Source organism: Schistocerca gregaria, chromosome 7, assembly GCF_023897955.1.
Source record: "Schistocerca gregaria isolate iqSchGreg1 chromosome 7, iqSchGreg1.2, whole genome shotgun sequence".
Lineage (NCBI taxonomy): Eukaryota > Metazoa > Arthropoda > Insecta > Orthoptera > Acrididae > Schistocerca > Schistocerca gregaria.
In genome coordinates, this window is record NC_064926.1 from 399,376,353 (window position 1) to 399,389,817 (window position 13,465).

General features: G+C 38.8%; 1 protein-coding gene across 4 annotated transcripts in view; it reads left to right on the top strand.

Moving 5' to 3' along the window:
- Positions 1-11,960, top strand: part of LOC126282195 (putative helicase MOV-10) — a 294,822-nt gene extending 282,862 nt beyond the window's left edge. For all 4 annotated transcript variants that reach the window (XM_049981725.1, XM_049981728.1, XM_049981726.1 and 1 more), the window contains one exon: positions 11,757-11,960. In XM_049981725.1, coding sequence (XP_049837682.1) covers positions 11,757-11,806 — 50 coding nt within the window. In that variant the 3' untranslated portion in view covers positions 11,807-11,960. The remainder of the gene's footprint in view (positions 1-11,756) is intronic.
- Positions 11,961-13,465: the final 1,505 nt, after the last annotated feature.

Consider the following 13,465-nt stretch of genomic DNA (forward strand, 5'->3'; position numbering starts at 1 on the left):
ATGGTATCTTTTAAGGTATGTAATCTCTGTTTCATTGCATCGAATGTAACATTACACAAGTTTTGAAATGACCCTAACTTCTCATTAAATTGAGGCTCTGTATTGGTACACTTGTCCTCAATATCAAATTCTAATCTCTGGGTCAATTTCTGAAATTGATTATCCTGCTTCTGGTTAAAGTCCATAAACATTTGATTCATTTGTACAGTAAAAGAATTACTAAGTTCATTCTTTAAAACTACTTCTAAATTTTCCACTTTCTCATTAAACATCTCAAATTTAGAATTTAAAGCTTCACCCTGTGCGTCTAACTTTTCACTTAAAGTAGCACTCTATGCTTCTAGTGCTTCTAGTTTTTCATTTAAAGCAACATTTTGGTCACTTAGTTGTGCTTCTAGTTTCTCACTTAAAGAAAGATTTTGGTCACTTGGTTCTTGTCTCTGTACATCTAACTTAGTATTTAACTGAGTATTCACTGAGTCTAACTTCAGACTTGGCCCCTTAATTAAATTTGCTACTTCAGTCCAGTCTGACATGACCTTAGTCACTGTCACCACCATGGCTGATTCTACAGTTTCTGTAGGTTGTTGTTCCTTCTCCATAGTCCTAATTTCTTTCGATCTTTTGATCATTAAAAAAAATCACCTCTGTAAATACTGACCACCCTAGTTTACATTCAAATAATTATTATCTTGAGCTCACCCGGTATAGGATCCTAGGCTGCGTCGGTGAGGTGTAGAAACAACACCAGTGACCCACACGGGTGCTGGCAGCATCAAATGTTGATCACGACGTCTGCATCGGTAGGTGTAAAGTCAGCAACTCAAGCAGAAACCAGCAACGATGGTGGGTTACTGCGACTGCAACTGCATCGGCTGGTTACTGCGTTGGCGTCGGCTGTTTGCTGCGTTGGCGTCAGCTGTTTACTGCATCGGTGTCAGCTGTTTACTGCGTAGGCGTCGGCTGGTTAGTGTGTTTGTGAGGGTTGCTTTCTCCCCACAACCAAATCTTCTTAATCGAATCTTACGCACCAATTTTTTTGTCTTGTTATTATATGTTGCTATGGCAACTTACAACTTTTTCTCATCCCAAACTTCTTCAAAAAAATTCCTCCTTTTCATGTTCTGCTCACTTTGATCACCACATTCTGGTGGTTTTGACGTGACGATTTACTTTAGCAGCTAATCGATTAATTGTGCAACAGCTATTGTACACTTCAAGTAGACAAAGCAATTATACACACTGAGCTTCTCTTGATCTTTAGACACATGAATATTGACATTTAGTAAGTTTCCACATGTCTTTTTAACATCAGAAACAATTAATTACTTTTTCAACAAATACAGTTTCAAAATTATCTCAAAGTTTAACAAGACAACTGTCTCAACCTTACGAAAGTAAGAGAATGAATGAATAAATAATTGTCTCTTCTCTTCTTTCAACAACATTTAAATGTTCACACAATAATGTTTGAGGTCACACAGAGTACGACACATTTATTACTTGAGCTGGACGTGTAATTTCTTAGGCGGGCTCGGCAACTACCTGCCTGCGCCAATCATCCGTCCAATACATGTCTGTCCTGAACACACATAATTGTGGTACAGTAGACACAGTTCTACTTTACCACACTCATCTCTAAAATAACAAGAGTCCGAGCTGGTCTCTAGAATTTACCCCAAAATTATCGATGCACTACAGTGCCATCCACTCTTCTTCTTTTGACCATGACGTCCAGGAATGGTCATCTTCGTTCTGCTTCGGTCTCCATTGTGAATTGGATGTTTGGATATATGGAGTTCAGGTGTGTAAGGAAGTCAAGGAGCTTGTCCCTTCCATGGGGCCAGATCACAAACATAACATCCACATAACGGAGAAAACAAGTAGGTTTCCATTTGGGTGATGCCAAAGCTTCCTCCTCGAAGTACTCCATATAGAAATTCGTGACCACATGTGAGAGTGGGCTCCCCATTGCGACTCCTTCTGGTTGTTCATACTATTCTCCATTCAAGAAAAAATACGTAGAGGCCATGATGTGCCTGAAAAAGTCAGTCATCTTCTCATCAAATTTATGTGCAATAAACTCAACTGACTCTTGAGGAGGCACCCTGGTGAATAATGAAACAACATCAAAACTCCCAGGATATCTGAGTCTTTCAGCTTGAAGTTGTCAAGACATTTTACTAAATCCACAGAATTATGAACACGATGAGGGCATTTACCCACATAAGGGCTTTGTAATTCTGCCAGGTATTTGGCCAGCATATATGTAGGTGCCCTAATGTTGCTGACAGTTGGGCATAATGGCACCCCTTCTTTGTGGACTTTAGGGAGTTAATAAAGTCTTGGCGGTACAAGTCCTTGAGGTGTCAATTTCTTGACAGCACCCTCTGGTAAATCCGCATCCTTGAAAAGAGCCCTAGTCGTGTTCTCCACATTCTTTGTGGGGTCAGCGTTGATCTACCTGTAAGATTCGTCATTTAGCAGGCTCTGCATCTTCTCAGTGTAGTCCTTATGGGAAAGAACAACCATAGTACTGCCTTTGTCAGTTGGTAAGACAACAATCTAAGGTCTTGAATGGCTGCCCTCTCCCTGCTGGTAATATTCAACTTGATCAGTGTAGTTGGGCAGCAATCTGTTCAACTGCACTGACAATGTCCGCTACCAGTGTGAACCTAGGTGTGGGACCAAAATTAAGTCCCTCCTCCAGAACAGAAACTGCATCCCCAGACAGCTAAATGTCCATGAGATTGATGACCACCTTGCGTGGGGCCTCCAGCAGTGATTTGTCAGAGAGATGAATAAATTTAGATACCTGAAGTCCCGAGGCCTTCTTATGTGCAGAATTGGTGATCACCCAGGTAACACCATGAATCCAGTCTCAGGTCCTGGAATTAAAATGATTGGCTAGTTGTAGATGTAGTTTAAGTAGTTCCTGGGAGTTGTACTCAAGGCTGTGACTGGTAATGTGCACCCTCTCACTAACCAAGGCGAGGCTATGCTTGTTCATTTTCTTAGCTGCTGCAGAATCGATGTGATGCGTGATTTTAGCAAAGTTTGGCACAACCTGATCAGTACGACATCTCTTTAGAAAAGCAAGAGAACTCAGCAAAAACACTACTTAGATGTCAGCGATACATATCAAAAGAAGAGCGGATGGCACCCTGGGCAACGGGCTATACAGGTAGAAAACACATGCTGACCTGTATTTGCATGCAGGTAGCTGCCACCACTCTTTGTAGAGGAATGGGGTGCTAAAAACACTGGTGCACAGTGCATGCACCATGTCTCACACTCAGAGTCTGCCCAATGAGCTGGAACATTTCAAAGATGTATTCTGGAAAAACGGGTACTCAGAATGGTAGATCAGATGCGCTCTCTGCCCCACCTCTACAGTACAGTGTGTGAAAATGGAAGAAGTCACGGAGGAAAGAGAGCCATTGCCTATATACCTTATACTGGCGCACTATTGGGGAAAATAGGACAAATATTGAGGAAACACTGAGTAGGAACTGCCTTTTGCCCACCCAATAAAACACGGGCATTATTGGAAAGTGTCAAAGATTATCTTGGTTTGCGGAAGGCCAGCATATACCAGATTCTGTGTCAGTGTGGGAAGACTTATATTGGGCAGACAGTGCGCACCATCGAAGATCGTTGCCGAGAACATAAGAGGCACACTAGACTTATGTACCCCAACAAGCCAGCGGGCACTGAGCACTGTTTGTCCTAAAATCATGGAATGGACTACCAACATACCAGGGTCTCAGCACAGACATCTAAATACTGGTACAGTGTCATTAGAGAGACTATCAAAATTTGTACCAGGGACGGACTCATCAACAAAGATTGTGGCTATAACCTCAGAAAGGCATGAGAACCAGTGCTGAGTGTAATTAAAAAGTTGCTCAGCAGAAAACGAACGGGTGACCAGGGCAGATGAGGCAATTATGCCGAAGCCACCACAGACGCCAACGCCAGCATCTCAGTGACTGCCGACGCATGGCTGCGAGCGCAGACCGCGGAGGAAATGCCTCGCAGGGGGAGGGGATTCAAGGTGGCTGCCTGCCCTCAGGAGCTCAGTTCGTCAGCGCGCCTTATGATGACGACATGTCTGATCACCGAAATATTGTGCCCATTGGACACTATGGAACACAGTACACCCGTGGACTGTTTGAGCAGTTTTCAGTTTGATGAATAGTCACTGGGGTTTCATAAAATAGAAAACAGTGTGTTATTATAACTTTTTTGACCACAGAGATACAGATCTCAAATTAGCTTTTTCTGATGAAAGTAATTTTTAAAATTTATCTATTTATTTATTTGCTCCCAAATAGTATTTCTAGTTTAGTTCTGCTGCCCATTACTCTCTGTGAATTAGTTTGTTTTCAGCTACTTCCAAATCAGGTGAAATTTGCAGCACGTGTTTGTGTGGGGAACAGATGGCCATGTGGACATACTGGAATTGTTCTTTTGTGTAGTTGTTTTGTGTAAGCATCGTCAGTAAGCTTTTAAAAAACAGATAGAGTATTCTGAATATGTTTTAGAGTTTGACTAAGGAAGAATAGTTGCCTATGGGGATTGCAGATTATTCTTCAGAGAAATCAGTGATCCTGTCAGACAGAACCAAGCATCTGTAATGCGGATCTGTAATCAGTGGATGCAGGAAGGAATGGCAGACCTGCGGAGCTGATTTATTTATTTATTTTGCACTCACCGTGTTGCACTTCTACATGTGATGACAGGCACATTGTGCGCATGGCAGTGATGAACCGCTCTGCCACATCATGAATCATATTTCAACAAATTCAGTCTGTTCTGCAACAAGCAGTGTCCACTCTTACTATTCGATGTTGTTTGCAGCAGATTGGATTGCCTGCATGGTGTCCATTGCTGCATTTACAACTGTGTCAATGCCTCAAGCGTTTGTGCTGGCAATGGTGAGATGAACAATGGATATGGACAAGCGAATGGAAAGACATTGTGTTTACTGATGAATCCTGATTCTAGCTGCACCACCACAGTAGTTGGATTAGAGTCTGTAGACATTGTGTTGAGAAACTGTTGAACTGTTACCTTATGCATTGCCCTTACACTTATTACGTGTATGTGTTCAAGATGGTGCCGATAGGAAAGTGTAGTGACGCTTCTCTCTCGTTAAAAAGGCAAAAAATGAACAGTTCTTCATGTAGAGAATGTAAAAAGCGTGTGATGAAGGGTATTCTGTGTATCAAATGCAACTTCTGGTTACACGAAAAGTGCGCAAAAGTAAATCTAAAGTTCTTCAGCGATGATTTTCCGTGGACATGTCATGGTTGTTTATGTGATGAAACGGCCGATCTTGTAAGTGCAGTTGATACAAAAAACGAAATTATAAAGTTACTACGAAGTGACATTAGGCATTAAAAACCGAAATTTCGACCATCAAGAAAGAAAATGATACATTAATACAAGAAAAGAAGTCCTGTGTGTGTAAAAGCCATCAAACGGAAAAGCAAGAAGATCGCGAAAATACGAATGACCGATCATACTTTAAAAACAACATTTCGAGTGTTCCCGTTGATGTCTCGGTAAACTCAGTAAGCCAAAAACCGGAAGATAAATATAAATGGAAGGTGGTGACATACAGCAAAAGGAAATACAAGGCGACAGATACGCAACAAAAGGAAAATGACTTTTTAATAATTGGCGATTCGCTGCTGAAGGATATAGCTGTCCCCAATTGCAAGATCGACGTACGACCTGGTATTAGAACGCATCAACTCGGTAAACATTTTAAAAATATGGTAAATGCAAGACAAGATACTACAGAACCAGATTCTGAAAGCAGACATAACTATAATGGGATGTTTATACATGTTGGAACGAATTCGTTAAGGAGCAGCAGTGAGGAAGAAATGGCAAGCGAAACAAGAAACATGATCCGTTCTGCAAGAAATATGTATGCAGGATCTCGTCTGATACTTAGCGGAATCATAAACAGAAGGTCGGTGAGTGAAAAATATATCGACAAAATAAACTGTGCTCTTAAAGAGCAATGTGATCGTCTTGGGGCAGTTTTTATAGACCCAAACAAATTCCTATGTGAAAACTCACTAGCGAAGGATGGCTTGCATTTAAATAGACTGGGGTCTGTAACATTCAGCAGAATGTTTGCAGATGTCTGCAAAATCATTAGATGCAAGGGAAACTAATATGGCCTGAAGGGGGTGAAAAAACATACACTCCAGCTGGAAAAGAAAAATATAAACACCATACAAAAAAAGATGATACTAAATAATTTGCCCCAGAATACAGCTCACAATATGTAAACCAACAAAAGAAAAATTACATAAAAGTACTTCATCAAAATATTCAATATTTTGGTAACAAAAAATTAGAAGCAGAAGCACTCCTGAGTGGAGTAAGAGCAGATATATTATGCATAAGTGAACATGGACTAACTGAAAGTAAAATACATAATGTGGCAATAAAGGACTACAAACTAGCTAGTTACTTCTGCAGATCTAAATATAAGGGTGGTGGCGTTTGTATATATATTAAAACAGGTACTCTATCAAAGAATGTAAACAGTGAAGCTGCTACATTTCCCATAGCTAGAGAAAAAGACTTTGAAGTTACTGGTATAGTGGCAGAGGATTTTAGAGTGTTTTGTGTGTACAGGTCACCATGTGGCAATATTACCATCTTTCTAAAAAAAAAAAAATGCTAGCTTATTGAGAATGAACATGAAGAGAAATCTTGTTATATGTGGAGACTTCAACATTGACATGGGAAAAGACACAAAAATAAGACAGGATTTTGAACACAGCATAACATGAAAGTGACAATAACTGCACCAACAAGAGTGACTTCACAAAGTGAGACAATTATTGACAACATAATTACTAATATGTGTAACTATGAGTCACATGTAGTTCAGACAGAAATATCTGATCATCATGGACAACTAATCAGCTTTTGCAGAAGTAATGACTCAGTATCAGAACCAAAACAAAAAACCAAAGAAATTAGGATCATCAGTGAACAAAATATCAACATCTTTAGAACAATGTTAAGCAAGGAAACCTGGAGTGAAACCCTACAGGCCCAGAGTGTAAATGAAAAATATGATGCATTTATTTCAATAATTAAGCACCATTTTAATGTAGCATTTCCCAAAGTAAAGAGACAAGAAAGGCAGCAAGATCAAACACAGTGGATTACCAGTGACTAGAACAGCGAAGGAAGCTTCAGGACGCGAGATGGATGGGCGAAGCTGAGAACTATAAAATGTTAAAAAAGAAGTATAGAAAAACAATAAGAGAAGCGAAAGCAAGAGCAATTGACACCACTATAGCAAACTCAAAAAACAAGGCAAAGGCAACTTGGATTGCAATCAATGCTGAAAGAAAGAAAAAAGATGGGTCAAACAAAGAAGAAGGTATTAGGTCAATTAAAATAGACAACAGAGTGGTCGCAGATGGTATGCAAATAGCAAACATACTGAATAATAACTATATCAGTGTAGTACAAAACCTAAAATTGGAAATAAATGGTCAAAAACAGAAGGATATTAAGGTACCAAAGAGATCATGCAGGACTATGTTCTTAAGACCAGTCACAGAAGATGAATTACGGAAAACTGTACAGAAACTGAAGTCCAAGAAATCAGCTGGTGATGATGAAATATCAAATCATGTAATAAAGCTGGTATGTGAGGAGATAATAACACCTCTGAAGAACATAGCAAACTGTTCTTTCAGATATGCAATTTTTCCTGAAAAACTGAAGATAACAAAGGTAGTGCCAGTGTACAAGAAAGGGTGTAGGGATGATCCCAACAACTACAGACCAGTTTCACTGATATCAGGTTTCTCAAAAATCCTAGAAATGCTTATGTATACCAGATTAGTTAACTATTTGGACAAACATAACATTCTCATGCCCACACAACATGGTTTCAGAAGGGATAAATCTACAGAATCAGCAATTGTCAGTCTAACAGAATACATTTTACAGTCCTTGGATGAGAAAAAGGTTGTCTCTGCAATGTTTCTGGATCTTTCAAAGGCATTTGACACCATTGACCATGAAATACTGATACAAAAATTAAGCAACTATGGCATTCGGGGGCAACCAGGTGAATGGATAAAATCATACTTGTGCAACCGCAAGCAGTATGTATCATTAGGAAACTCGTACCAATCAGAAACCAAATCCATCAAATATGGAGTGCCGCAGGGTTCGGTAATGGGGCCATTGTTATTTAATGTATTTGTTAATGATATAGGTGTTGAGGAGGAAGAAAAGAAAATATTGTATGCTGATGACATGACAATACTAAATAGTGACCAAAATATGGAACAGCTTGAGAGAAGAGCATACATATCTGCAAATGTCACAGCTCAATGGCTGTTGGAAAATGAACTGGTTATAAATCTAAAAAAGACTATGTATGCAGTGTTTAAAAACAAGGAAAAGGCTGTAGACATGGATTTAGAGGTTGATGGAACAAGGCTGGAAGAAGTAGAATCTGCTAGATTCTTAGGTATTCTTGTGGATAATGAACTGAAATGGAAAAAACATGTTAATAATGTCTGTAAGAAAGTGAGCTCTGTCATATTCTTAATGATGCAGCTATCACAGTATTCAGACAAGAACCTTCTGTGTACAGTGTATCATGGACTTTTCGAACCATACTTACAGTATGGAGTGACTGTGTGGGGAAACTCAAACAAACAACAGACAAAACGAGTGTTCACATTACAAAAAAAAAAAGCAATTAGGACCATTTTAAGAAGAAAGACCTCTGAAACATGCAGAAATTGTTTCAAGAATTTAAATATTTTAACTTTTTCATCATTGTATATATACAAAACAATAATGTACATCACAAAAGGTAGTGAGGGCTGGACTACAAATGCTAGTGTACACACCCACAATACAAGAAAGAAGAAGGAAGTACGGAGCATACCCCACCGACTGGCAATGCTAGAAAAAGGACCCCAGTACTTCGGTATCAGACTACTAAAAAGTCTGCCCAAAACCCTGAAAGACAGTGTACTTCACAATGACTTTCCAAAGAAACTTAAAGACTATCTCATTGAAAAAGAGTTTTACAGTGTTGCAGAATACTTATGCCATTAAATTTGTATATATTGTTACTCATTATCAGTAATGTAAAAATGTAAGCTAAAGGTGTAGAAAAATAAGTGATAAGAAGTGTTAACACTTTGACATGTCCTATATTACACGTACATTTACTGTACACAATGTAATCTTACAGGATCAAATAAAATTAAATTCAATTCCCTACTGCTCCTGCATACAGTATTATGGGTTGGGGTGGCATTGGATTTCATTCCCGCACCACCTAGTACTCATTGCCGGTACGTTAAACAGCCAGTGTTACATTTCTGAAGTATTGGAGCGTTTTGTCCTTACATACTTTTGGAGCTTGACAATGGCCTCACTGTAACAGGATAATGCACAGCCACACATGGCACGCTGTGTTAAGACTTCTTTATCACCCATCAGATTGCACTGCTGCCTTGCCGTCCCCCCCCCCCTCCTCCCCTCCTGTTCTCCCTATCAAAAATGTCTGGTCAGTGATTGTGGAATGACTGGCCAGGGGTACATCAGCTGCTGCTTCAATAAATAAACTTTGGCAATGTGTGGAAGCAGCTTGGATTGCAATACCCAAACATTACATTCGGAGCCTCCATGATTCAATGGCGAGACATGTAGCAGTGGTTGTAGCCACCAATTTCGGTAACACTCAGTACTGATTCATCATCTTTTTCACTTCACATGGGGCTGTATTTTCAATCATATGATCTTTGTGCAACATGTCAGTAGAGTAGACGTGCATCCTATCTTGGTGAAGCATTTTATTATTGAGAGAAGCATAAAATTGTTGGAGTATGTATTCAGCCCACCACAAGTACACCAAGAAAACTAATTTTAAATATGTTTTAGTATATACTGTTCTTTGTAGACCTACAAAAATTGTTAAATAACTGAAATTCAAAAATGCCCACTGTTAACTTAGAAGTTTTCAATACACTTCCTTACAGGTTTCTTAAAAATATTTCATGTACAGACTTTCCTTTTTGTATTTCAGTATGTCTTTATTTTATTGCCTCATAATTGTTATAAAATTTGTGGCATCATTGTAAATGATTATGGAGGCTGGACGTTCCTCTACCTTTGGTATAGGACCACCCATACAGGCCAAATAAAGTTTGTTTTCTGGCCATCTTCTCTTTCAAAAACTACATGCTCGAGACATATTTTCAAATATTAAATTATATATATATATATATATATATATATATATATATATATATATATATATATATATATATATATATATATATATATATATATATTAAAAACAAAGATTCCAAGACTTACCAAGCGGGAAAGCGCCGGCAGACAGGTACATGAACAAAACACACAAACACACACACAGAATTACGAGCTTTCGCAACTGGCAGTTGCTTCGTCAGGAAGGAAGGAAGGAGAGGGAAAAATGAAAGGATGTGGGTTTTAAGGGAGAGGGTAAGGAGTCATTCCAAACCCGGGAGCGGAAAGACTTCCCTTAGGGGAAAAAAAGGACAGGTGTACACTCGCACACACACACACACACACACACACACACACACATATCCATCCGCACATACACAGACACAAGCAGACCTATATATATATATATATATATATATATATATATATATATATATATATATATATAGTTTAACCACCGCTCATACCTCACCTGTCTTTCAACAACTTCTTTGCCTCTGTACTTCCGCCTCGACTGACATCTCTGCCCTTACTCTTTGCCTTTAAATATGTCTGTGTATGTGCGGATGGATATGTGTGTGTGTGTGTGTGCGAGTGTACACCTGTCCTTTTTTTCCCCTAAGGGAAGTCTTTCCGCTCCCGGGATTGGAATGACTCCTTACCCTCTCCCTTAAAACCCACATCCTTTCATTTTTCCCTCTCCTTCCCTCTTTCCTGACGAAGCAACTGCCAGTTGCGAAAGCTCGTAATTCTGTGTGTGTGTTTGTGTGTTTTGTTCATGTGCCTGTCTGCCGGCGCTTTCCCGCTTGGTAAGTCTTGGAATCTTTGTTTTTAATATATATATCTGTAAATATAAGTAAACATATCTGCTTCTCTGTATGTGGGGTATGTTAAAACATACAGCACCCATGTCTGTCCACTGTTTGTTGTCAAATGATTGCTGCCTCCATTTGCTCTGGGCAGGTCCTGATAGCTCATTGGCTCTTACATTTATACCAGAGATAACTGGACTCGAAACTCTGACATACTCCTGGTTAACTGCAAGTCCAGTGACCAGCTCTACTCTGCTGCCCAATAAATCGATCTTAGTATTTACATTTGTAAAATGTTTACTGTTTGTTATAAGGCTGTACCAAAGAACTTGCAGATAAGTGGTGTCCATGTGACACCTGTCACTGGTATAAGGCCACTATTATGGAGCATCTGGTCTGGAAAAAAGAAGAAGAAGAAGAAGAAGAAGAGAGAGAGAGAGAGAGAGTCCTAATTATTTTTGGTTTGGTGTGGATTTTTCAAGTGCCTGTAGATTTAAACTGCAACAGAGTAACTTTTTGGATTCCATTTCTCAATTTCCTGTGAACTGATGTGCAATAAACTATGTGGCTAATTTTCCATTTATTAAATTGTTAATATAGTTCAAACTGACGACTCCTGATAATTTTGTTGTTAACATTCATTGTTTGTCGCAGGTAAACCATCAAATGTGGAGGATGGACCACAGTGGAGGAGTGAAATGTAAAAGGCTGTGTTTGAGATTGTAAATACAGGTTTAGAATCAGTTATATCATTTCAGTTGTGTATAACTCCTTCAAAATCGCTAAGATTCCACCAGGAATGACGTATATTGTGGATTGTGAAACTTGTCAATAAACTGAAGTATTTGAAACAGGGAATTATTTGGAAGTTAATTTCTAATCCCTTAAATTGTTGTTTTCGAATGTGATCCACATATAGCTTAGAAGCTAATCAACCACTATTTAAATTAGGTAAATAATAAGTATGCTTCATATTTACTGTATTCTTCAGAATGACTGTATACATCTACAACATCATCTACATACCTACTCTGCAAACTACTGTGAAATTTGTGGCAGAGGGTACTTCTCATAACCTCATGTATTAAGATATCTTTACATCCTATTTAGATATGGAACGTTGTAAGAGTGACTTCTTCAGTGCCTCTGTGCCACAGTAAAAATGAAGGAAGATGGGGTTTAATGTACCATTGCCATTGAGATGATTAAATGCGGAGCACAAGCTCATATTGTGTCAAGGATGGGGAAGGAAACTGGCCATGCCCAGTCAAAGGAACCATCCCAGCATTCGCATAGAGCAATTTAGGGAAATCACGGAAAACCTAAATGTTGATGGATGGATGTGAGTTTGAACCATCCACTGCTAATCTGTGCCATAGTATGATTGTGGTCTCTGTGGGAATGCTACTTATGGGCTGTTATGTATTCATATATCCATCACTTAACTGTGGTTCTTGGAAATTTACAAGTAGGACTCTGTGGGATATTTGTCATCTGTATTCAGATGTCTGTCAGTTCATGTTCGTCAACATATCCCATGGGCCAAACAGATCTATCACCATTCACACTGCCCTTCTTTTTGTTATGTATTTGTTATTGTTTGTGTTGTTATTGTGTCTTCGGTCCAAAGACTTGTTTGATGCAGCTCTCCATGGTACTCTCTCCCTCTACAATATTCACTCCGCATGCTTCCCTCCATTACTAAATTGACAATTCCTGCATGTCTCAGGATAGGTCCTATCAAACAGCCTCTTCTTTTAGTCAAGTTGTGCAATAAGTATCTCCCCCTCCCCAGTTCAGTTCTGTACTTCATTAGCTTCTTGAGCTACCCATCTGATCTTCAGCATTCTTTTGTAGCACCACATTTCAAAAGAATTTCTTCTCTTCTTGTCTGAATGGCTTCTCTTCCATACAAGACTGCACTGAGACAAATGTCTTCAGAAAAGACTTCCTAATTTATATTAGATGGTAACAAATTTATCTTTTTTCAAAAACTGTTTTTGTATTATAGCCAGTGTGAATTTGATATGCCAAAAACTTTTTCTAAATGTTGAGACATAGGTATGCCTTTCTTTAACCTATTTTCTAAAACAGTTTGTAGGATCAGCATAGTGTCATATGTTTGAACATTTCTTTGTAACCCAAACTGATCTTCCCCAAGAATGGCTTCCTACTAATTCTTCCATTTTTCTGTAAATAATTCATGTCGTATTTTGCAAACATGTCTTTCTAAACTGATAGTTCAGTAATATTCATACTTACCTACTTTGTAATTGATATTATTACATTCTTTTCAAAGTCTGTGATGCTGTTTACCTTTGTCAGTTTATATTTCAACAACACAGTAAACCAACCACATATTG